The 25,844-nt window shown below is 36.7% G+C and overlaps 1 protein-coding gene across 4 annotated transcripts in view; it reads left to right on the forward strand.

Annotated features, from left to right (window-relative positions):
- The window catches only part of LOC136884915 (uncharacterized), a 105,014-nt gene that overhangs the window by 31,554 nt on the left and 47,616 nt on the right, over positions 1 to 25,844 (forward strand). For 3 of the 4 annotated variants that reach the window (XM_068230133.1, XM_068230135.1, XM_068230134.1), the window contains exon 5: positions 5,182 to 7,137. In XM_068230133.1, the coding sequence (XP_068086234.1) occupies positions 5,609 to 6,604 (996 nt within the window). In that variant the 5' untranslated portion in view covers positions 5,182 to 5,608 and the 3' untranslated portion in view covers positions 6,605 to 7,137. Of the gene's footprint in view, positions 1 to 5,181; positions 7,138 to 10,268; positions 10,343 to 25,844 lie in introns of those variants that run through there. The other variant, XM_068230136.1, reaches the window with a different exon arrangement.

Raw genomic sequence — 25,844 nt, forward strand, 5'->3', positions numbered from 1 at the left:
AAGATATCTATCTTTAACACATTAAAAGAATTACAACACATGATAAAATTTGTTGTTTACACCTGACCTTGAATATAGCATTAATGTTCAAGTTTTACTAATAATAGTTTTTTAAAAAGACTTTCATATTGCGTTGTTTTTAGTCGACTAAATATGCTTAAATGTAGCTGCATGTGCTTATACAGTATACTTTTTATTAGGCTTAAACTTTGTCAAAATGAGTAATGTGAATCCGAATTTGAAATTGCAATAACAAAGTGAAATGCGTTTGAAATAACAGTAAGCTAGGTAATTGAAACCTGTGTTGAATGACTCCTTCAATTATATGCTATTTAAAATACATTTCATGCAAAGAAGACATTAGCACACTTCAATATAAAAGTTGAAAGGTATAAGACAATCATGTAAGTTTTGTGAAATTCATATGAAGTATTGTTCTTTCTTCATGCGTATGTGTCAAGTTCAAATGGGGTAGTATACTTTATACAAACTTTGTCAAAATAAATAATGTGAATCTGAATTTGAGATTGCATTGAGAAATGAAATGCCAGGTGATTGAAACCTGTATTGAATGACCTCTTCAAATATATACTGTGTAAAATACATTGTATGCAACATAAGACAATGGTACATTTCAATATGCAAGTTAAAAGGTAAGAGGCAGTCCTGCAAATTTGTAAATCTTCATATGAAGTACTGTTCTTCACATGTACATGCCAAGTTCAAATGGGGCACTATTGGCCACTGTAAGATATTTGCTAAAGTCCAATCACTATAAACTTATGTTGTCTTGTTAAATATACAGATTGAAGATGAATGTGCTGCTGGGGTTATGTATTTTAAATAGCATATAATTGAAGGAGTCATTCAACACAGGTTTCAATTACCTGGCTTACTGTTATTTCAAATGCATTTCACTTTGTTATTGTAATTTCAAATTCGGATTCACATTACTCATTTTGACAAAGTTTAAGCCTAATAAAAAGTATACTGTATAAGCACATGCAGCTACATTTAAGCATATTTAGTCGACTAAAAACAACGCAATATGAAAGTCTTTTTAAAGAACTATTATTAGTAAAACTTGAACATTAATGCTATATTCAAGGTCAGGTGTAAACAACAAATTTTATCATGTGTTGTAATTCTTTTAATGTGTTAAAGATAGATATCTTTTTAATATTCTTGATCCTCTAAACTTAGACGTAAGAAGCAGAATTTCACTTCTAGACATACTACCTAATGTCTATCAAACATGACATGTTTATTTGTAAGATACAACTGTTAAAACATGTATTCTAATGTGTATGTAAATGACAGCTGAGGATGACTTGTGATAAGTCGAAACCGGTCCTGTTTTAAAAAACATTAATAAATTTAGTATTGATAAGGTGGATCTCTTTCTTTCTATGACATACTGAATTTGAAGTCGAAGACATGTTCTTACACATGACTTTTGTATTAAAGACTACCGCGGTGATCTCAGGGTAGTATGCTAGCTCCTTGGCCTGGATATGATTCCCAGTATTGGCACGTAAATTATAAAAGCCAGGAGGCCAGGAGATCTAGAATGGCGTTATCCCAGCGTCGTGAGAACAATTGTAAGTAGTGGCATCGGTCAAAAAACAAGGGAAGCATTATGCTGACCATATGACCTCTCGATCTGTAGGCTACAAGCCGAACAGCAGTTCTCTTGGAAGCTTTCAGTTTTATATTAAAAATTATTAGCATTTATCCTTGTAGACACTAGTTAGCTATTGTTAGTTCTACAAATGAAACAAGAAATTTATTTTTACCATCTTGTTATTATTCTATACCCAGAAAAGCCGTGGAGATGGCAGAATACCTTCTTTTATGTTAGACTAAGTTAGTTCTTGTTTACATACATCAGAAATAAGGTATAAAAGTCATTCACTTTGCAGTTACTATTCATTTGTTTTGGTTATTACACAAGTTATAAAACTTATGGATTTTCAGGGAAATGTTCATACAGTAGAATTCCGCAGTAATGAACACCAGTATAATGAAATTTTCAGAATAATGAATATTTTTTTCAGTCCCTTCCTTTTTCCCTATTTGTTGTATGTTAAAATATTTCATTTTAACAAATTTCGTAGTTTCAGTTTAACGAATTAAAATTGAGCTCTTTTCTTTACCAGTTTGACCATATTTTCTCAAATTGAAACCAAAATTCATCCTGTTTTATAACCAGCATTTTTCTTGGTACATTATTTCGTTATTCAGATGATATGATTGCCATTTTCCATACATGCACCGTACGCGATCGAGAAGGTAATCGCTTTTCTGTAACCAATACGCTTCGTCCAGTTCTCACATATGGTATGGAACTTATTTGGGAAAGACTAACAGTGTCCGACCTTTGAACTATTGAAAATGTAAAGGCCAGATTTCTGAAACGAACACTGGGCATCTCCACAACTTGCATATGAATTATCCAAAGAACCTTTTTTACTGGAAGATTTGAAAATAAGAATGCAGCTTTCACATACGCAGCAAGAGGTAGTAGTTCTCCAAGATAGAAAGGGAAAACAAGCAGAAATCAGCCTGGATTTTTATTCAGCTGATGCTATGATTTATCTCGGCTGGACCGGTCCAAATAATGACGTGAGAAGTGCTTTGAATAGGCTGGTGGTACACGAGTTTCACCATCGTCTATGCCGGCGATCAGACTTTCATGAACCGTCCCCACATTGTGTGTGTACGTTGTGTGATAAACATTGCGATTGCTATCATTTCAGCAAGTGCAACAGGAGAACAAAATCTTCACTAGAATATGCGAAAGATTAATGTATTTTTCTTTTAATGCACATTTGTGTGCTATGAAATAAATATGCTTTGCCCGTCATCCAATGTAAGACGTCACTCTATTAGCTGAGTAGGAGCGCCAAGTTTGCAATCCACCCATGAACGCTACGCTTTGCGCAACCAATAGGTTCGCCCATCAACCAATGTAAGACGTCACACTATTGGCTGAGTAGGATCGCGATGTTTATAATCCACCAATGAACGCGACAGTTTCGTCGCAACATGCATTGCATGTTTCTTCTTCGTATTTAATTCGCAAAGCCTATTCAAAGAACTTCTCTCATTCTCTTTGACTTCTCATGTCATTATTTGGACCGGTTCAGCTGCAGTCAATCATAGCATCAGATGAATAAAAATCCAGGCTGATTTCTGCTTGTTTTCTCTTTCTCTCTTGGAGAACTACTACTTCTTGCTGTTATGGTTATATCATTCAACTTGCAAAGTTCATTTGTATTTCATTAAATAAATAAGTACATATCATTGCAAATGGATAAGCAGAAGCTACAGCAGTTTTCATTGAGTGAAAAATGTAAAATACTTGCGGAAGTAGAGAAAGGCGGAAAGAAAGGAGATGTAGTGAAGAAGTATGGCATTAGCCCGTCAACACTTTCTACTTTTTTAAAACAGAAAAGGAAGATAGAGGAAAACATTGGTGCTGATGCCCTGGGTCCACAGCGTAAGAAGATCAGGACAGCCGACTATAAGGAGGTGGACCAAGCCGTCTATACGCGGTTTGTGGAAATGCGGAGTAAAAACATTCCAATAAATGGCCCAATGTTATGCGAGTGTGTGCGATCTTTCGCACGTTCGCTTGGGTCACCTGAGTTGATGGGTAGTGCTGGTTGGCTTCAAAGGTTGCGGAAGAGATATGGCATATCCACAAAATTATAAATGGTGAAGCTAACGATGCCCCGAAGGAAGTTGCGTCTTCATGGTGGCTGGAGACTATAAAGGATGCCTTGAAAGCATATTCGCCGGCAGACATTTATAATGCAGATGAAACTGCGTTATTTTATAAACTAATGCTGAACAAAACCCTTGATTTTAAGGGAAATAAATGGTTTGGGGGCAAACGTTCAAAAGAACGTATCACGGCTCTTTTGTGCACCAATTCCACAGAGACGGACAAACTGAAGCCTCTCATAATTGGGAAGTTTGGGAAGCCAAAGTGCTTCAAGGGAGTGCAACATCTGCCCTCTGAATACAGGCACAACTCTAAGGCATGGATGACATCTGTGCTATTCAAAGAGTGGTTGTTGGACTTGGAACGTCGGATGAAGGCCGAAAAGACAAGAATTCTTCTATTATTGGACAATTGCTCTTCTTATAATTGTGTGCCTCACCATTTGGAGCATGTTAAAGTTTTACTTTTGCCTCCAAATACAACTTCAATTCTGCAGCCGCTGGATCAGGGTATAATTCATGCAGTAAAGTGGCATTACCGAGCTCGTGTAGTCCGTCGAATGCTGTGCAACGTTGCCACGAATGGAGACATTAACATCAATATATTGGAAGCAATGCAGATGTTTAATGCTGTATGGAAATCCTTGAATGCAGAAATCATCACAAACTGCTTTAGAAAAGCTGGAGTGGTTTTTACAGAAGACATCGCAGAAAGTGAAGTGTTGGATGATGTGGAAATCGAGGAGAATTGGAAGCGTTTGTGTACAACGTTGGATGTGCCATCTACGGTAAGTCTTACCGACTACATCAATGTAGATAGTGATGTAATAGTGCACAAAGAAATCACCAATGAGGAAATTGTGGAGGACATTATGAATGATAGAGATCCATGCGATGAGGAGGAAGAGGAAGACAACCCCCAAAATGATTGTGATCGACAGAGCTTGACTCTTCAGCAGGCAACGAACATGGCACGTAGCCTTCAAGATTTTCTTGTGTCACGAAGTGATGTGCCAGAATCTGTTTTAAATTCATGTGCAGTGGTTGGTGACTATTTGGAACGAGCTTTTGTGTCTGGATCTGTTCAGAAGAAAATCACCGATTTTTTCTAAAAATGATGTTCTGGAACAGTGTGTAGACTTGCTGGTACAATGTAAAAATTGATTTTCTGGAAACATCTGTCGGTACTATAACTCTTATTATTATAATGGTATTTTGAAGTTATATAGATCCTGCAGCTGATATAACAGGGCAGATGACCTCATAGTTCTGCCCCTAAAAACAACAATAACTAACGGATATAATACTAGGCGAGTTCTTAAGAATTAACTTATTTCAGTATAACAAAATTTCATTATGACAAATTAATTTCAGAGGTCCCCAAAATTTTGTTATACTGGTATTTGACTGTACACTGTTAGGAAGAAATTGAAATTCTGTATTCCTTTACAGATTATATCAAATCACATCATGAGTAAGAAGTGTCGAGATCTGAGAGCCAACTGGGACGAAAGTATGATGGAAGAAGCTTTGAGATTGCTCAAGAAAGGAAAATCTCAAAGATATGTTGAGAGTCACTGCGGTATTCCACGGAGAACTCCAAGGAATCATTTGAAATCTGGGACCAGCAAACGAAAGTTAGGTACACATAGCATTCTTACTGAAGAACAAGAGGAGGATCTAGAACAAAGGATTATACGATTTTGTGAAATAGGATTTCCTGTGACCCCAGTGATTATGCGTAGGTGTGTGTACAAGTTTGTGGAAAAGCACAATATTAAGCACCCTTTTAGCAAGGTATCACAGTTAGCTGGCAGAGAATGGTTTCGTGCATTTATGAAAAGGCATCCGCGACTTTCAAAAAAAAAAAGCCCAGTGTATGAACCCTGCAGGGGCTCAGAAACTGAATCCTGCAATTGTGAATGATTACTTCAATAAATTGGATGTCGTCCTTTCAAAACTGGGCTTAAAATCTCGCCCTCAAAACATTTATTATATGGATGAAAAGGGAGTTCGTCTCACCTTACATCACAAACAACATGTTCTCTCGAAGACAGGAGCCAAACGTGTTCATATTGTTTCTCGTGAACATGCTGAGAATGTGACAGTGGTTGCATGTACAAATGCCATAGGCAATGTGATTCCTCCAGTGGTGTTATTTAAAGGGGTTAGGTGCAGGAAATCATTCAAAGCTGGACTTCCTCCCTGCTCAAGGGTATTAATGACAACTAAGGGAAGCATGACAGGAGAAGTTTTCGTGAAATGGATTGAACACTTCGCACAATACAAACCTCCGGGCCCAACTCTACTCATTATGGATGGAACTAAGTGCCACCTCGACATCTCCATTGTGGATGAGGCAGAAGAACATGAAATAACTCTGTTTTGTTTGCCGAACAGTACTACGCATGAGCTACAACCACTGGATAAGGCCGTATTCTGTTCATTTGAGCACTATTGGGACCAGCAGCTTTTACACTTCAGGGAGCAATATCCTGAGGATCCAGATAGAAAACTTACAAAGGACACGTTTTCCGAAGTTTTCACTCCAGTTTGGGGTAAATGTATGAATCTAAGCAACATATCAAATGGGTTTAGAGCAATGGGCATTTATCCGTTTGATCGCACCGTGATTCCTGAAGAAGCCTTCGCTCCAAGTTCTGTGAGACACCGTGAAGAAGAACAAGACGTGGAAGACAACGCACCACTCTCCGAGCGGTTAGCTGCATTATCTCTTGGTAGTAGAGACAGTGCTAAAATGAAAAATAAAATTAATTCCCCCTTTCAAGAACTGATGCCATCATCTTGCAAGAAAATTAAGAAAACAATTTCAGCTCCTCGAAAAAAGGCCATAACTACCGAGCACAAAAGCTAACTAGAAATCTGTGTGGAGGGACTACTCAGATTCATGAAGACATTAATCAAAGGGAAGATGAAGTCAATCGACCATCTACATCCACGTCCACTGCAGTAACAACACCAAATATAAGCTGATTTTGTGCTGCATGCCAGGAAGAATATGTGGCGGACATGCGAGCTTGCAAAACTTGCAGAGTTTGGGTGCATGAAATGTGTGTTGGACTGACTATAAACAAGGAAGATTATTTTTGTCCTGACTGCTTATAAGATTTTGTGTTTTCAGACTTCATTTTCAAAATATCAAAGACTCATTTCATACAGAATTAAATGTTATGTTAAAGTAAATTAGTTTTTTAAATAAGGGAAAGGAAAAGTTAAAAATGACTGTCTGAAAATTAAGTGTTTTTTGAAAGTTTGTGTGATTTAAATTTCAAGAATTTTATATTTAGTGGTTATATTTAATTATTTAAAGCACATTAGCTTGGTTTTTCGAAGTAAGATGAGAGGAAATTATGCTTCCTGTAACTTTATTCAGGTCTCCTTAACTTAGCATGGTGAAATGTTTCATGTTATATTTTCCATTTTAAAATTTCAACATAAATATTTTTGAATTAATGAACATGTCTTTTAACACTTCTTATCTACAGAACATACCATTTCCTCTTCCAATTTGACGTCATTGCCCATGGAGATGAGGTTAAGGTATTCTTCCACTGCGGGCCTTATTACATGTTAGGGCAGGAAATAAGGCCCAGTTACAATAATTACATAATTGTGCTATGTGGGAACCATGGATACACTTACAATTATTTATTTGTGATATCTGGTGAAGAGATTCATTAAGGAACATTTGTTATTTGAAACAAATTCTTGTATCTCTTACTTTAAGAGCAAACTGCAGTCTATCTGTATGTGGGCCTTATTTGCCCCCTTTACCTTATTATTGCAAGAAAACTATTTTACTAATTGTCAGCAAATTCACACTCATCCTGAGTGGAATAGTTTTATTGGTGTATCACGTGGAACTGAACATATTGTGAATCTTCACATTATCAGCAAATGTGAATTGAAATCAATTTTGTTTTTCTTTCAGTATCAACTTTCATTAGTTTGAGCATCATACATTTGTGAGCATCAACTCTACAATAGTTTTTTTCTAATTAAGGCACTTGTGTGGGATACTTTGTGCAATGCCATGAGATTGTAAGCAAAAGCTTGGAGCATGGTCTATCATAATTACATTGCAGATATGCCCAAATAACCTGCATAAATGACTTACTGAGAAGCTGCTGGAGAAGTATGGGATATCTCGACCATAGAGATCAAAGTTAACAAGACGAACCCAAAGAGGCAGTTAGCCTCTCTTAACGACAAGTGAGGAAAGCATGTTAGTGGTTGGAAATTTGAAGGCTGCACATTGGGGGTTTCTTTTTTGTTTCTTTTCAGTTTCCTGAAGTAACCGTAACTCCATATATTGTATAACTCTGCAAATGAATAAGAAAATCATGTATTGTCTGAAGTAATTTGAAATGCAGGGGTTACTAAATTTCTACATTTAAAGTTTACATTCTTCTGTATTGTTTGAAATTGCACGTTTAAGACATTTCTTATTGGTACACCCAATAATATGTATTGGAATAAGAATATTTCAAGCAGTTGTTTCTTCTGGTGAAAGAAAACTGCAAAATCGCTCCAAAATAACCACATTTTGTGGTAGCTTATGCTTCTTAAATTTCCTTAGTAAAGTTAACTAGCTGGTGTTCTGTGACAGTTAATTACATTCAAACTTTCCACCATTATTTGAAGAGTTCTGAGGAAGTTGCACTGTAGATTCTTCATAAATCAAGGAGATATCATGAATTTATACTTTAAGCTCAAAGTCAGTTCTTTGTCTGTTCAGATTTTCTGAACTTAGATATGGTAATTGATTCAGTGAGAATTTTCCCCATTCTTTTTTTCCAGTTTTTTCAAAATAGTATTTTTCCTTGGTTCAATTTCTGCGTGCTGACAATATTCCCTATAACATTTTCCCCAATTAACTTGTCCCAGTATATTTTTCCTTTCAATATATTTTGTTTCATAGTAGGAACATCAATAATTAATATGAAATCAATAGACCTACATATTTTAGAGGATACAATTTTGTGTGTGTAATTTTTCTTATGTGAATGCCAGTAAGTTACAGTTTAAAATTTTACACTGATGTCCTCAAATAATCATACTTTCTTCTTCATTTACTGTACTTTTTGGACAATAAGACACTTTCTTACCAAGGAAATGAAGCCTAAGTCTTCACTGGACCTTATGGTCTAAAGGTCTGTAGATATTTGTCACTGGCTATATGGAAATGCACTTATTATAATACCATTGTCTGGGGATAAGCTATCTGAAGTTAAATAGCAGTAAAGAGGTTAGGGGAGAATAGAATGTTTTGTTTTAAAGTCTCAGCTATGTTTTGAGGTTGTTGGTGTACAGATGCAGACAGTGCTGTAATTTGTTGTGAAAATTTAGAGACCTTTTAAGAGCTTTTTGTATAATTTAGCTTTCAGATTAGAGGTGGTAAAATATACAAAACAATGTTCTAGTAGGGCAGCAGAACACCTTGGACCACCAGCTAGGGAAAAGTTGATTTGTCAGTGGCAAAAAGAAGAGAGATGACTATTAGGTGAAAATGAGAATATTTAGGGCTAAAATGAGTTGCTGCGTTTTCATTTTAGAGTGTAATATTTTGTGCTCATGCTTAAGGCTTAACATTCCCTGATACATTTTTTGGTAATAAATTCATATAAATATTTTTTTCTTAAATTTCCATCCTAAAATCAATGCACGTTTTCTGGTTCGGAATGTATGGTGTACTTTCTTTCAACACAACTGATTTTATTATTTCCTGATATCAAATCCACTTCTTTTGAAGCTGGGATTTCATTGGTGGTTCAAGAAATTTCTGCATGAAGGCTGTCTGAATATCACTTTGTTGTTTTTTTGGGATTTAATGTGGTGTAGAGACAAGGATGATGCTACACTCAGTGGTATTTCTATGGTTCCGACTTAAGCAGTGTCCACTTGTTGGAGGAGAATAAGAATACTGTGGGATTAACTGGTAGCATAATAATGTGTTTTGGGAAATAAAATCTGTGGAGAAATTTGTCATTTAAAAGAAATGAAGTGAAAACATTTTCATTGGAAAAATAATTAGGAAAGCTGTCTGGGAATGATGTTTGGAGCTTTTATTTGGCATGAGGACCATAAAATGTCTGCTTGAGATTGATCTTCTTTGCAATGGAAAGGAACAAAATAGTGATAGATGAAGCCATGAACAGATAGATTGGAATAGGGAATGGAGTACATAATGGGATAAACAAAATAGCTAGTCAGTGTGGAAAGAAGGAGCAATTGAAAGATGATTGTTTAAGGATATGTAGATTATCCTTGCCCTTTCAAGTTTCTCCTTTTCTGTTTGCTACCTGTTCTAGTGCTCTCCTGCCACTTTGTGTTGCTTTTCATGTGACTATCCCTATATATCTGTATGGCTTTATTTAACACTTTTTTCCATTTCTTATACTGTTACATAGGAAGATATATTATTGATAATTTTATTTTGCCGGTATGAAATTTCGCTTCTCTTTTCTACATGTTGGAATTTTACCTCTTGTCTCTTCTTTCCTTATTTTTTCCTATAGCCCTCTGCAGATATTAAGGATGAAATCTTTGTAGAACAACATCAACCTCTTCCAAACATCAAAGAAGAAAACAAGTAAGTACACCAATAAATCTGCACAATATTGAATGTCTTGTTAACCAATTCACTGTGATGCTCAGTTGTGGGTGTTCTTTTTATCTCCATGAACTTTGATTCATTACAACTTTACCTTTAAACTCTAAAAGTCTTAAAAGACTGTGGTTAGAATTAAGTGAAATGCTCAGGAACTTGAAGAACATGTTTAATCTGTTTCTGGATATAGTTTTATTTAATACAGTCTGAAGAACGTAATTTCAGAAGTGGGTTCGCCTGTGAACAACTGTGAAAAGTGTCATTACAGTATTTGTCATCTGAAATGTGATCTGCAATTGTTTCCTCCAAAGCATTCTCAGTTTTCTCAGATATATGAAGACTTCTGTGTCTCCAATTACACACAGAGATAGATTACAACTAAATGTAAAAATTCAACATTGTTTTATTTTATAATATCTTCTTATTCTTCTTTCCTGGCCCTATATGTATCCATAGAATAAGCAGTCCAGAGCTCACTCAGGGTCGGCTCGTCTGACTCAGAGGGAGTATGTCTGACGTTCTTGTACCAGATCTAATGGCACTTCAATTTTCCTTTAATTTTCACTTATTTTATAATATGAATATTGAATTTTCACAACTGCATTGTAATCGAAACAGACTTTCAACGTATTAGGTCGTGTTACGTACATGTAGTAGGTGTTGAAGAGATGTTAAGTACAGAACAAAAATGGCCAGCAGGACACCAGTGGGATCCGAACCCACAACCTCCCGATTTCACGTCGGTTGCTCTACCAATTGAGCTATGGTGGCCTAGGCCATCTTTGTTCTGTTTGAAAGGATCTGAGCTACTGCTGCTAGCACACTGTAGAGTGCGTTTAAGTCGCCCGTTGTGGGGCATGTCAATGATTATTGAATTTTCACGACCGCATTGTAATCAATTGGTAGAACAACCGACGCGAAATCGGGAGGTTGTGGGTTCGGATCCCACTGGTGTCTGGCTGGCCATTTTTGTTTCTGTACTTAACATCTCTTCAACACGTACTACATGTACGTAACACGACTTAATACGTTGAAATTCTATTTTATAATATATTGAAACAATTTCTTTATTTCAAACTAAGGAAATTAAGAACAGGAATTTGGTAAATCAAACCTTCATTGATCAATATATTTGTTTGATGTATTTATAATGGCTCCTTTTCTTACACTCAACCTCATATTACAGCTGCAGATATATTAACTTAAAATCTATCAGAGTAATATATACTCGAAGATCCACTCTCACATTCAGAAAAGAATTCAGGTGGCAAACTCTGCATTAACCAGTATGAATTTCAAGTAATCTTGCATGCGTGCGCACATGCGTGTGCACACACACACACACACGAAAGAATTATATATATTGCACTACTGTCAACTAGGTCTTCATATACAAAGAAAACCACTCACACTTCCATTTCATTCACATGCTCAGCTGTGCAGTGCACACATCAGTTGTAAATTTTTGACTGGTAATCTCAGCAAGAATCTCTTGAATTTAGGTGTTGAATCACTGTCCGTGCAGGCAGTGTGAGCACTTATGTTACAGTAATGAAAGGAGGGATGACAATGAAATTTGGATTGCATATTCTGAGGCAAATTGCTATGGTAATATTTGTGTATTAATAAATGTTTGTTACACTTATATCTGCTATCAGGTCTTAAGCCTCTGTGGCTCAGGCGGCAGTCCGCTGATCTCCCACTATTGGGTTCAGTTTAAATCCCAGTCATTCCATGTATTTGTGCGGGACAGGTCTTTTTCTGGATACCTCTATTTTTGTCTGTCTTCTTCAATTCCAGCAACACTCTCCTATATCATTTCACATGTCAGTCATTAACCATTGCTCCTGTAGAATGTAACATGCTTCGGTAGCTGGCACAATTCTTGTCTTCACTGCTAGATGGGGCTTCATTCATTCCTTTCCTGACCCAGTTAAATGAATTGAAATAGGTTGTGGATGTTCATTTTCACTTAGCTGCTTTGTACTCCCAGCTCCAGATTTTTAGTGATATTATAATATGCCTTCTTCTGTGCACTGGTAGATGTCAAACCTCCACTTCCAGGTTCACAGAGATAAGCCAGCGCATTTTCAGACCGTGCATAGAGGGATGTCTCTGTTTTGTTTCAAGGTGCTTCTAACTTCAGTTGACTGTGAAAGGCAAGTGGATCATTTTTATTACCCACTACCTGACCCGACAGACGTTGTTCTCTCAAAAATAAATGACAATGGAACGAACTCAAATTCAGTCTGTACTGCACACAAAAATCAGAATAATGCAAATGACTACATCATCAACATCAAATGAGTTAATTTTCTACTGCTACCAGAAGTTAGTAACAAAGTACTGGAAAAAACTTGTTTTCATTACCTGCAATATTAATATCTTGATTGTGAATAAGGAAATGCTTAAATACGTCGCAGCACATCACTACCAAGAAATAACTCTGATTGACTGTAACATAGATGTGAACTGTTCAGCAGGTCTTCAAATCCCTCACAGAGCCATAATTATCCCTCGTTGCAAATCAAGTAACTTGATAAGTTGATGGCGTGAAGATAATGTGGCACAACTTATTCCTCTTTCTTCTTAGGAAATAACTATCATAGAGAACACTGATTCCAATCAACACTATGAAGATATTTTTCATTGTAAAGCTTTAAGGTACACAATATTTTTTGTGTGATTACCTGGCGCGTAAACAAACAAAGTTGATGGTTTTCCAACACGGGAACAGGCAACGTACAATTGGCCATGCGTGAAACATGGGTTTTCAAGATTAATGCCACAAACACTCAATGACTGCCCCTGGGATTTATTTATGGTCATAGTTAAAGCGAGCCACAGTGGAAACTGCAGTTGTTTAAATTCAAATGGTATGTCAGTCGTAATCATAGGGATGCGTGTTATCAAAACGTCTTCTCCTTTATACTTCCCCGTTAGAATGGTTGCTTCGATCACGTTGTTCACGCTAGCCGTGTGCCATTGCAAAGACGCGGTTGGTTGATATTTTGCAACATTATGACCACTGATCCAACCTTTAATTGAAAAATGTGAGGTGGCAATCCTGGCAAATCCAGCGAGCTCAAAAATTCTGGTGAATAGTTGACGACATCATCTTGGTTAGTAGCGGAATCAACTGATTTGTATGTCCGCAATTCACCAGCAATTTCATTTTGAATTTTGAAATTTAATTCATTTACATCCATGTTTTTGGCAGCCAGTATAGCTCGTTCGCTCAACCAAATATGATCTCTGTAATTTTGAGCAATGTTTGGAAACACCTCTAGAATGAGTTCGGTTTTGGATTTAGTAAACTGACAAAACTTGTCAGGTAAAGTAATGCAGCCAGTCAGAACGTTTGAAGGGAATTTGCCATTACCGATGTCAATTAGTTGTTTTGAAAATATCTCTCCAGATGGATCATTTTGCAACTCCACATGCATATTCTGGCTTAAATTTAGTATCTTGACGTGTTTTCACAAAACTGATGACTTTAAACATGCATTAAGTTCATCAGCTGGCGTTGACCTTGGAATCACTGGCAGTGTTTGACGAAAATCTCCTGCTAACAAAATCATCGCTCCACCAAATTGGTTTTGATTGTTCCGCAGATCTTGCATGGTTCGACCTAATGCCTCCAAAGACTTTTTATGTGCCATGGTGCATTCATCCCACACTATCAATTTACATTGCTGCAAATCCTTTGCCATTGCAGAGTTCTTCGATATGTTACAGGTCGGAGTTTCATTGCTTTGCATATTCAGTGGTAATTTTAGCGCTGAATGGGCTGTTCGACTGCCTTCCAACAATGTAGCTGCAATGCCTGATGAAGCAAGTGCGAGTGCAATTTCATTGTTTGAGCAAATTGTTGCTAAAATCAATGAAATTAAGAAAGTTTTTCCTGTACCCCCGGGAGCGTTCAAGAAGGAAATCCCCAGTTCCATCATTTACAACTTTCATTAGAGTATCAAATACATACTTTTGTTGTTGGTTCAACAGCAGAAGATTTATTCGAATTGATTCTCTTAAAGCATCGAGATCGTACATTTTTTCGCATTGCAACTCTTGATTAAAAGCATTGTGCATCGGGCGATTGGCCGCAGCCATGACTAATTGGGATAATACTTTGTTTGATATCATCAAGCACATGTTCTCAATCAATATCAACGCCTCATTGTACATTTCTTCACTGATTTGTAAATTTGGATTTCCTGTTGTGATGTGCAATTGATGCAAGATATCATCACACATATATTTGTATTTGATCCATAAATCAATTGGTTTTGATGGGCAGCATGTTGATATAATTATAGAAAACAATGTCCGGATTTGATGAGGTTGTGAAGAAATTGCAGCATCATTGAGAGTTTGATCCCAATGAGCATCATTTTCTAACAGTTGCTAACGTAGACAGGCTTCTCTCTAAGAGCCACACAATTCACCATTAACAGTTCGTAAATGATTGAATGATAAAAACACTCGTTGGTTGCTTGGATGGACTGAATAAATTCGACCTATTGCATCAGTGGAATATACATTTGGGTAACCTGGAACTGGTTTTCCTTGTTTCTGTCACTGAAATTTCTTTGAGGATTGATTCCAAGTATAATATTTTGGCATTTCGGAGTATAGGAGTGTTCAGGCGAAATCATCATTCTGACACAATTCAAAAAAACTGGTCAAGGTTGTAGATGGTGGTTCAACAGCTCGTAATGCGTTCTGAGCCGTGAAATATACTCTTTGTCCATTTTCTAAGTGTATGGCTAAGTGAACAACAGTGAAGTGCCTTTCATGAATGAAAAAATGAAAAAAAAAATGCGCCAAATTGCTTCATTACTACTAACGTACCGGGCAAGTTGGCCTTGCGCGTAGAGGCGCGCGACTGTGAGCTTGCATTCGGGAGATAGTAGGTTCGAATCCCACTATCGGCAGCCCTGAAGATGGTTTTCCGTGGTTTCCCATTTTCACACCAGGCAAATGCTGGGGCTGTACCTTAATTAAGGCCACGGCCGCTTCCTTCCAACTCCTAGGCCTTTCCTATCCCATCGTCGCCATAAGACCTATCTGTGTCGGTGCGACGTAAAGCCCCTAGCAAAAAACTACTAACGTAGCGGCCAATTTGGTATTGGGTAACTTCATCATTGGAATTCTCTGCACTAACTCCGATCACAGCCATGTCACTTCCTTTGGTTACATATTTACAAATGTATTTGATAGATTTGACGGAATGGCAAGATTCAACATTGATGTGCGCCTTGAAAGTCGTTGATAGGATCAGTGAATATGGAACAATCCAACAATTTCTTTCTTTGTAAAAACCTTACTCGGACTTCGACGAATTTTTTTTTTAAATTAGCCGAATTGGTCCAGCCGTTCCCGAGTTTTGCGCTTAGCAACACTTTTAGTGATTCATTTTTATTTGTATAGATGGAGGAATTCAAAAATGAATTCATTTTAACCCAAACTCTGTCTCTTCTTAAGCATTGCTCCTGTAGAGAGTAACATGCTTCGGTAGATGGCACAATTCTTATCTTCACTGCTAGATGGGGCTTCATTCATTTCTTTCCTGATCCAGTTAAATGAATGGAAATAGGTTGTGGATTTTCGTTTTCACAGTAGTAAGAATTATACGTAGCTGCTTTGTACTCCCAGCTCTGGATTTTTAGTGATATTAATATCTGCCTTATCCTGTGCACTGGTAGATGTCAAACCTCCCACTTCCAGGTTCACACAGATAAGCCAGTGTATTTTCAGACTGTGTATGGCGCGATGTCTCCTTTTTGTTTCCAGGTACTTCTAACTTCAGTTGACTGTGAAAGGCAAATGGATCATTTTTATTACCCATGGAGGAATTCAAAAATTAATTTATTGCAAGCCAAACTCTGTCTCTTCTGGTATAGCTCACCTCTTCCTATTTAAATAGAGGAATATATATTAGACACTTTTCCGTAGTCATTAATGCAAATAAATAAATGCAGTTAAATTATGAGATGTGAATCATGGTTTATTACATGTGTTTCCACAAACTATATATTTTGTTTCACTACAAAATGGTTCTGCTGTGGGAGCCATCAAAGTAATCTGTGGGTTACAAATATGGATATCCACTTTCAGTATTCTTTTCTTGCATGGGCCGATGACCTTCGATGTTAGGCCCCTTAAAACAACAAGCAAGCTTTTCTTGCATTTTTTTCAATTCACACAAACATGATGTAATGGTCCTTTTCCACACCCACCACCACTTCCACAAGATGTGTTGCTCCACAGTGAAGTTGTGTTCATGGAGAACTTTTGGAATAGCAGTGTTCCTCCTGCAAATTTCTTCTTTTATGCCAAGATGCACTCCCACCTGTGCAACAAGAAGACTTTCCTTCATTGTCTTATGTAACATCAGTTTTCTTCAATTCTGCTTATGAATCTCTGTCGAAATTTCCGCAAATATATATGATCACACTCATCACTATCGATGCAGTCACATTCTCCATTATTACTCATATGTTCCAGTTATTAATAAACATAGGTCAACTCTACGTTAGTTGTTATAACATTTACTCCAGAAGGAGGCACATTAGTGTCAAAACTGAAATTAAAAATCTGTACAAGACTGAAGCAGCTGTTTGAGAGTTGTGTATTATTAGATGTTGAACTACTGTTCGAGGATTTGGAAAGGATTAAAATTGCAAGTCTCCTTGTCATTGGTTAATAGCATATCCAAGAACACATGTGGGACAAAATTCTGATTGTCATACTCTTAAAATTGGTGGTAGTTACAGGAACATTAAAAATAATATTATTAAGCAGAGAATCACTCATATTTCATCTATTCAAGTACACATCTTCACGTAACTAAAATTGCATCAAACCGAAGTAAAATGACATGTCTTTATTATAGACTATTCTGTCTTTCCGTATTAAGTTTGTAAGCCTCTGTGAATTAACATAGAACCTCCATAATCTCTTTTTGAACCACCCTTATGCCTTTATTTTTCTCCTTTTCTCATTAAACCGTTAAAGACTGAGTGTGCCATCGGTCGCCTGGTTTCTGCAGAAGCAGATTTATACATAGAAATTCATCATATATGGAAGTGTGCATGGGCTCACCTATTCAACCACCAATCGTAGGGCTGATATTGCAGATAAATCTACCTCTCCTTGTGGATATGTCATCAATCCTACTATCAAGTTTTAATCACTTGGAAGCCATACTGAGGATGGCATGTTAATGCAGCCACTGTCGTCTCTTTTCCAGTAAAGTACAATCTTCAATCAAATAGAATATTGGCTGAATGATAGTTATAGGAGGGTTAATACCTGATTTTTAAAAATTTCTTTTTTACTTTTGTAATCAAAGTGGAGTTACAAAAAATATTTCATGTGCTGAAATGTTCTACTTGCTTACTTAGGAACATGCATATGGGCCACAACAAATTTGATTTCTCCCAGATTTTGGAAAAATCAGATTTCTAAATATTATACTTTGGCTGGGAACTAACTGTATATCATTACCTAGGTACTTTTGTCACTAAGGTAACCTGGAAAACCGAGTGAGTTGGCCATGCACTTAGGGGCCTGCAGCTGTGAGCTTGCATTTGGTAGATAGTCAGTTTGATCCCCACTGCCAGCAGTCCTGAAGACGGTTTTGTGTGGTTTCCCATTTTCACATCAGGCAAATGATGGTACCTTCAGAGGCTGTACATGTAGGCCACGGCTTCTTTCCCAATCCTAGCCCTTTTCTATCTATGCCATTGTGACGTAAAGCAACTTGTAAAGCAAAAAACTGGAAATATTGCTGAGGGAGTTTTAACCTTAAATGCCAATTTATTATTTCTTAAAATCTTATTTTATGTTTCCTGTCATTGGTTATTCTAGTCACATGCTACTTCATGAACCAAGTGCTATGACTGAGTGGCCTAGTAGGTGGTTGTGAGAGTTGGATTACCAGTTGCTATGGAATAAGAGGAGGCATCTCAGAAATATTCTGAAACATGGTTAATCTTGTCTCAGGTTATTAGGACAATACAATCCACTGCTGGTTTCTAACCTGTTAGAGTAGAGGTCTGCACTGAGATTACGTGTAAGTAGGATAGGATCTTGTTTCTCAGAATTTACTGAGCTCAGAACATTTTAAGCAAGCCTCTAATGAATGGAACAGGCAAGAAAATCGTTGGAAACAACTTAGCAAGCGAAATGGGACTCGATGGTGTGCTATCAATAGTAATGGGACTTTGGGAAGGAAAAATGTAGAATTGGCTGATTCAGTGTATAGCAAAGAGGATCTGTCTGTGTTAAGCATTAATGATACAATGGACAGGTACGAGATTGTACGGTATACTTAACAGGTGTTAAAAATGGAAGGACAGAGTGTGGGGTAGAACTGTTCATCAGGGTTACTATTGCACACATTACTGTTTTTGTAAGGCATGTAAATGAGCAAATAATGTGGTTAGATTCAGCTTTAGGAGGGTATAGGATGGAAATTATATCAGCATATTGACCATGTGATGGTGCAGATGAGGATGACGTAGACAAGATTTATGAATTACTAAATGACATCGTAGTCAGGGTTGACAGCAAGGATCCAATAGAGCTAAAGGCAATTTCAGTCCAGGAAACTGATTTAGAACTGCAGAATATTAAAGATTGATGGGAAAGATATGAAAGTTAGATGAAATAAGAAGCATTTGATGGACACCTGTGCTTGTACATAATCGGCAAATGTGAATGAATTCATCAAGTATAAGGCTACTCACTGCTACACTTGGGAGTGTAGGGGCACAAGATCCTTAATAGTCTATATCATAACGGGCTCTAAACTTGGAATATCTGTGAGGAATATATGACATTCCTTGGTCATTCTAATGATGCAGACCACTATCATATCTGTAGTGAAATAAGTTCTCCTAGGCCTATGACAGGGAAAGTGAAATCTCTCTGGAGAAAAGCAAGCATAGTAAATCTCCAGGATGTGGAAATTAGAAGTATATGTGTAAGGTTCCAAACAACATACAGTAATCAAGTTCAGGATTTGGTTAGACTGTGGGTAGCATACAGAAACAGCAAGGGAATGAGTAGCATGTGTTATAACAACCCCATTTTGGGTCATTACTTTTATGGTATGTCAATTATTTTGATGCTTTAAGTATTTTCTAGAAATTTGTATCACTTATAATTCATCCTGTTACTTAATATGGCATGTGGAATTCTTTGTGATCACTTTCTTAATGATTTCTGATCTATGTGATCATCTAAGTCTTTACACATGTTATTTATGCCTGTGCTGTAATTACAATTATCAGTAATATAACTCCAATACTGTTCCCATTTCCTGTATCTGCACTCGTGTGCTGCCTCACGGCTACTCTCGGGACTATGGAGTGCCATTTTGCTGTGACATGTCCCATCATAGCTGAAGGCTAATAGTCAAGCAGTAGTAATTTATTATTTGCTCGAGGATTGAGCAGCATGTACCACTTATCATTTGCTCCTTTTTTTTAATGCTGCTTATTCAGGGCATCAACCTAAGAAGATCTTTTGCCTCTACTGTGCACCATATGTTATGTACCTACATGTATTTGGAAATTGCAGAAGTGTAAAGTGTTGAATGTGAGGAAAGGAACATTTATAATTAAAAACACTGACTCAGCCATGAATCAAACCTGGCCCACTGGGTGACAGGCGGATGCGTTTCCCCTACTCTGTGGGGCCGGACACCATTTTCTCCTACTTGAGGGAATATTAAAAACATAGTGTCGCATTCGACCCCAGTTAGGAGATTAATGTATCTCTCCTTAGACCAAGTTTCTCCAGCAGCAAAGATTGCCTTATGTGGGCATTATTTTGATCTCCCTTTGCTGGTAATGTATCTTTAGTAAGTTATGAATTTCATTATGGTCCGTATTGACAATTGATCACTATCAAAGGGTAGGAAGGGTCCACCTATTCAGTACTAAATTCATGAGCCCTTCTAGTACATATGAGATTTTCCTTGAAATTTTCCGAAAATGTTGAAAATGGCGGGTCCGGATGTTACCTTTACCTGCCTATATTTAGAGTGTTCTTAATGTGACTTCCTTCTTTACATTATCCATTATTTCTGCTTTGCTGTTATCAGTTTAATATATTAACATTTTTTTGAGGATCACTTATTGTCAACTTATATTATGTAATTCATTTATACATATCATGAGTTATTATTTCTTTTCTTTGGGTCAGAGCTTCTGTTACCTTGGTTTATACTTTAGTAATATTTCTTTTTACCTCACCTTGTTTGGGCAATTCCCAAATGTTACAGTATTTATTAATCAATTTATCTATTCATTTGAGTTGTCGGTTGTGATGTTACTTATTTAATTATTAGACCAAATTTAGTTAGAATTTTATTAGGATGGGATTGATTAGGTCTTGTTTGTTATTGTTTAGTCATTTATTATCAAAATGGAGTATTTATTCCACATCCGTACCATAGTTAAACTCGTTATATAAATTGTCAAGTCCTGTTAAGGACTTGGTCATTAAATCTACCTATTCTACTGTAAAATTGAAATAATTTTGAAGTTAAATCGTTACCATTATTAGTTACATTCCCATTCTGAGGTCTTACTAGCATTGTCAGTACCGGGCGAGTTGGCCGTGCGCGTAGAGGCGCGCGGCTGTGAGCTTGCATCCGGGAGATAGTAGGTTCGAATCCCACTATCGGCAGCCCTGAAAATGGTTTTCCGTGGTTTCCCATTTTCACACCAGGCAAATGCTGGGGCTGTACCTTAATTAAGGCCACGGCCGCTTCCTTCCAACTCCTAGGCCTTTCCTATCCCATCGTCGCCATAAGACCTATCTGTGTCGGCGCGACGTAAAGCCCCTAGCAAAAAAAAAAAAAAAAAAAAAAAAAAAAAAAAAAAAAAAAAAAAGCATTGTCAGTCAGCTGTTGCACCTGTTGTGGACGTGTCCTTGTATTGCCCTCTCTGTTCTTCCTGGTGTGACTTGTTTGTGGACCAATTAATGCATTTGTGATCGTGTTCCATACTTCTTGTTTGATTTACATTTTGGTATATAATTCCCATCCTCTTACCTGTTCATTTTAATATCAGTTTGTTTCTGTTTTGCTCCTTGCAAGTCATATTGGTTTAAGTTATGGGATTAACTTAAAAAATATTCTGATTATAGGATCACAGGTTTTAATACTATTTCACCAGTGTCATTTTTAAGGTACAACCCGAAAACTATCAACTCTAATTTATTAAGTAACTATTTTAATATTTTCTTGGTTATGGTAATTAACATATTATTTTGATCATGGTATTTATAACCTATAATTTAACTTGATGCACAGATTTTCTCTTAGCGTTTTATTTGACAAATATTTATCGTAAGTACCACCGTTTGCATTGTAAACTTATGTATTTAGGGATGGTGTATTTTAGTGTTTTAAAATCTGAAATTTTGCATGTTTATTTGAACATTTGACAGTTTGTAGTGTTTATACATTTGCAATGTAACATTATGCAGTTAGACATACAGTTTGAGCTAATTCTGATAAATGAGGAAATGGCGTTAATGTGAAATAAAAACATATTTGTGAAAGGTTAATAGTGAGATAAAAATGCATAAAGTATATTCATTTTAAATCAACATTTGTTGTTGTTGTTGTGGTTGTTTGAGTCATCAGTCCATAGACTGGTTTGATGCAACTCTCCATGCCACCCTATCCTGTGCTAACCTTTTCATTTTTTCATTACTACGGCATCCTACATCTGCTCTAATCTGCTTGTCATGTTCATACCTTGGTCTACCCCTACCGTTCTTACCACCTACACTTCCTTCAAAACCAATAAATACACTGTTTTATTTACTCTAAAGTGGTAAAATACAACAAGTCCTGGATGTATCAAGATGTGTCCTATCATTCTATCTCTTCTTCCTATCAAATTTAGCCATTTCTCACCAATTCGATTCAGTATCTCTTCATTTGTGATTCGATTGATCCATCTCACCTTCAGCATTCTTCTGTAACACCACATTTCAAAAGCTTCTATTCTCTTTCTTTCTGAGCTAGTTATCATCCATGTTTCAATTCCATACAATGTCATGCTCCACACAAAAGTCTTCAAAAACATCTAATTCCTATATCAATGTCTGAAGTGAGCAAATTTCTTTTCTTTAGAAAGCTCTTCTTTTCTTGTGCTAGTCTGCATTTTATGTCCTCCTTACTTCTGCCATCATTAGTTATTTTACTACCGAAGTAACAGTATTCATCTACTTCCTTTAAGACTTTATTTCCTAATCTAATATTTCCTGCATCACCTGCCTTCGTTTGACTGCACTCCAGTACTTTTGTTTTGGACTTATTTATTTTCATCTTGTACTCCTTATCCAAGACTTCGCCCATACCATTCAGCAGCTTCTTGAGATATTCTGCAGTCTCAGATAAAATAATATCATCGGCAAATCTAAAGGTTTTGATTTCCTCTCCTTGGATTGTGATTCCTTTTCCAAACTCCTCATTGATTTCCTTTACTGCCTGAAAAGGAGGGGGGACAAACTGCAGCCTTGCCTCACTCCTTTCTGAATTGCTGCTTCTTTTTCAAAGCCCTCGATTCTTATCACTGCAGACTGATTTTCATACAGATTCTTTGCTCTCGGTATCTGATCCCAATCACCTTCAGAATCGTAAATAGCTTGGTCCAATCAATATTATCGAATGCCTTATCTACATCTACGAATGCCATGTACATGGGCTTCTTCTTCTTGATTCGATCCTCTAAGATCAGACGTAAAGTCAGGATTGCTTCACGTGTTCCTACATTTCTTCTGAAGCCAAAATGATCTTCTCCCAACTCAGCTTCAACTTTTTTTTCCATTGTTCTGTAAATAATACATGTTAAAATTTTGCAGGCATGAGGTGCTAATTTAATGGTGTGGTAGTTTTCACACCTGTCAGCACCAGCTTTCTTTGGAATATGTAAAACAACTTTCTGCCAAAAAACGGATGGGACTTCTCCTGTCTCATACATCTTAGACACATAAATGGAATAACCTTGCCATGCTGGTTTCTCCTAAGGCAGTCAGTAATTCAGAGGGAAATGTCATCAGTTCCAGGTGCCTTGTTCCTATTTAGGTCTCTCACAGCTCTGTCAAACTCTGACCTCAAAATGGGGTCTCCCATTTCATCAGCATCAACAGCCTCTTCTTGTTCCAGAACCAAATAATCTACAATAATACCTTGATACAACTGTTGGATATGCTCCTGCCATCTTTCTGCTTTGTCTTCTTTCCCTACAAGTGGCTTTCCATCTGAGCTCTTAACATTCTTACACCTAGATTTCCTTTCTCCAAAGGTTTCCTTGATTTTCCTGTATGCAGCGTCTACCTTTCCCAGGACCATGCAACTTTTGACATCCCTGCACTTTTCCTTGAGACATTCTTCCTTAGCCACCTTGCACTTTCTATCTACTTGATTCTTTAAAAACCTGTATTCTTTTTTGCCCTCTTCATTTCTAGCATTCTTATATTTTCGTCGTTCATCAATCAGGTCTAATATCTCCTGAGTTATCCACTGATTCTTAGTTGATCTTTTCTTCCTTCCTAACATCTCTTCAGCAGCCCTACTGACTTCATTTTTCATGACTATCCACTCTTCCTCTATTGTGTTTCCTTCAGCCTATTCATTTAGCCCTTGTGCAACATGTTCCTTGAAACAATCCCTCACACTCTTTTCTTTCAACTTGTCTAGATCCCATCTTTTTGCATTCTTTCCTTTCTTCAATTCTTCAACTTCAGATGGCATTTCATGACCAAGTTGTGGTCAGAATCCACGTCTGCTCCTGGGAAAGTTTTGCAATCCAACACCTGGTTTCTGAATCTCAGCCTAATTACAATGAAGTCTATTTAATACCTTGCGGTATCTGCAAATCTCATCCATGTATACAGCCGTCGTTTGTGGTGTTTGAACCAAGTATTGGCGAGGACTAAATTATGATCAGTGGAGAATTCAGCCAGCTGACTTCCTCTTTCGTCATAATCTATTATCTTCATTTCCATGTTGATTGGTACTATAATATAAGGAAAATTGAGAAGTTTCCACCTTATCAATACATTATTTTATTTACTCTAAAGTGGTAAAATACAACAATACCAATAAGAAATTTGGTCCTATCCTATTAGATTAATATTTTATATTTTAACGGCCTGTCATGTCAGATCATATTTTATACATATATCATAGATAATAATAATTTTATTGTACTGTGTCAACAAATGTAGACCTAATGCACAAAAAATGGACACATAAGGTACCATATAACAAGTGTTTCTAGTCAAAAAGGTATCATTTTAACAAGCTTTTTCATGTTTGTTTCCAATTGGACTTACTTATAAAAGTGAAATACCTCAAACATCTAAAAAGTGCAAACAGTCCTACTAACATTTTATAAAAACAGATACAATGAAGTGAGATACCTCAAGCAATAAAATATTTTTAAGACTTCATAATAGATTCACAATTAATAATGTGTATATAAAAAAATTTTACTTTATGTTCTGTAATATAGGTGTCATGTGACGTTAACGTTCAAACCTATTAGTGCCATTCAAACCAAAGATAGACACATTCTTTTACAAGCAAATTTTAATGTTTTAATCAATATGAAACAACTATACTGAATGTAACATCCTAAACAATGATTGAGAACAAATGTAAGATCTCAATGTATATCAGCCTAGACATAATGTGGTCACGTGCCACACACATACAAATACCTTCTCACTAACAACCTAACAACTTTCATATTTAATTTAATTGAACTAGTCTTACCAGATACAATCTTTTACATGTGATGTTTTTATAAATATTTCATTGTGTGTCAACTGAGGATGATCCCATAGGGATCAAAACCGGTATTGAATGATTTTACCACTTTAGAGTAAATAAAATAATGTATTGATAAGGTGGAAACTTCTCAATTTTCCTTATATTATTCCTCTTTCGTTCCTGTGTCCCAATCTGAATTCTCTTCTCTTCCTTGGCCTACTACTGCATTCCAGTCTCCCAACACAACCAGATTCTCATCACCTTTTACATATTGCATTAAATCTTCTATCTCTTCATCTATTCTTTCGATTTCCTCATCACCCTCTGAACTAGTAGGCATATAGACCTGCACTATTGTGGTGGGTATTGGTTTGGAGTCTGTCTTGATGACAATAAGTCTTTCACTATGCTGGTCATAGTAGCTTTCCTGTTACCCTATTTTCTTATTCATTATTAAACCAACTCCTGCATTTCCCCTGTTTGATTTCGTGTTGATAATTCGGTAGTTGCCTGGCCAAAAGTCCTGTTCTTCTTGCCAACGTACTTCACTTATACCAACTACATCTAACTTTAATCCATCTCCCTTTTCAGATTCTCTAACCTGCCACAATGATTAAAACTTCTAACATTCCATGCTCCGACTTGCAGAATGTCAATATCCATCTTCCTGATGATCAC

Source organism: Anabrus simplex, chromosome 13 (genome assembly GCF_040414725.1).
Source record: "Anabrus simplex isolate iqAnaSimp1 chromosome 13, ASM4041472v1, whole genome shotgun sequence".
NCBI lineage: Eukaryota > Metazoa > Arthropoda > Insecta > Orthoptera > Tettigoniidae > Anabrus > Anabrus simplex.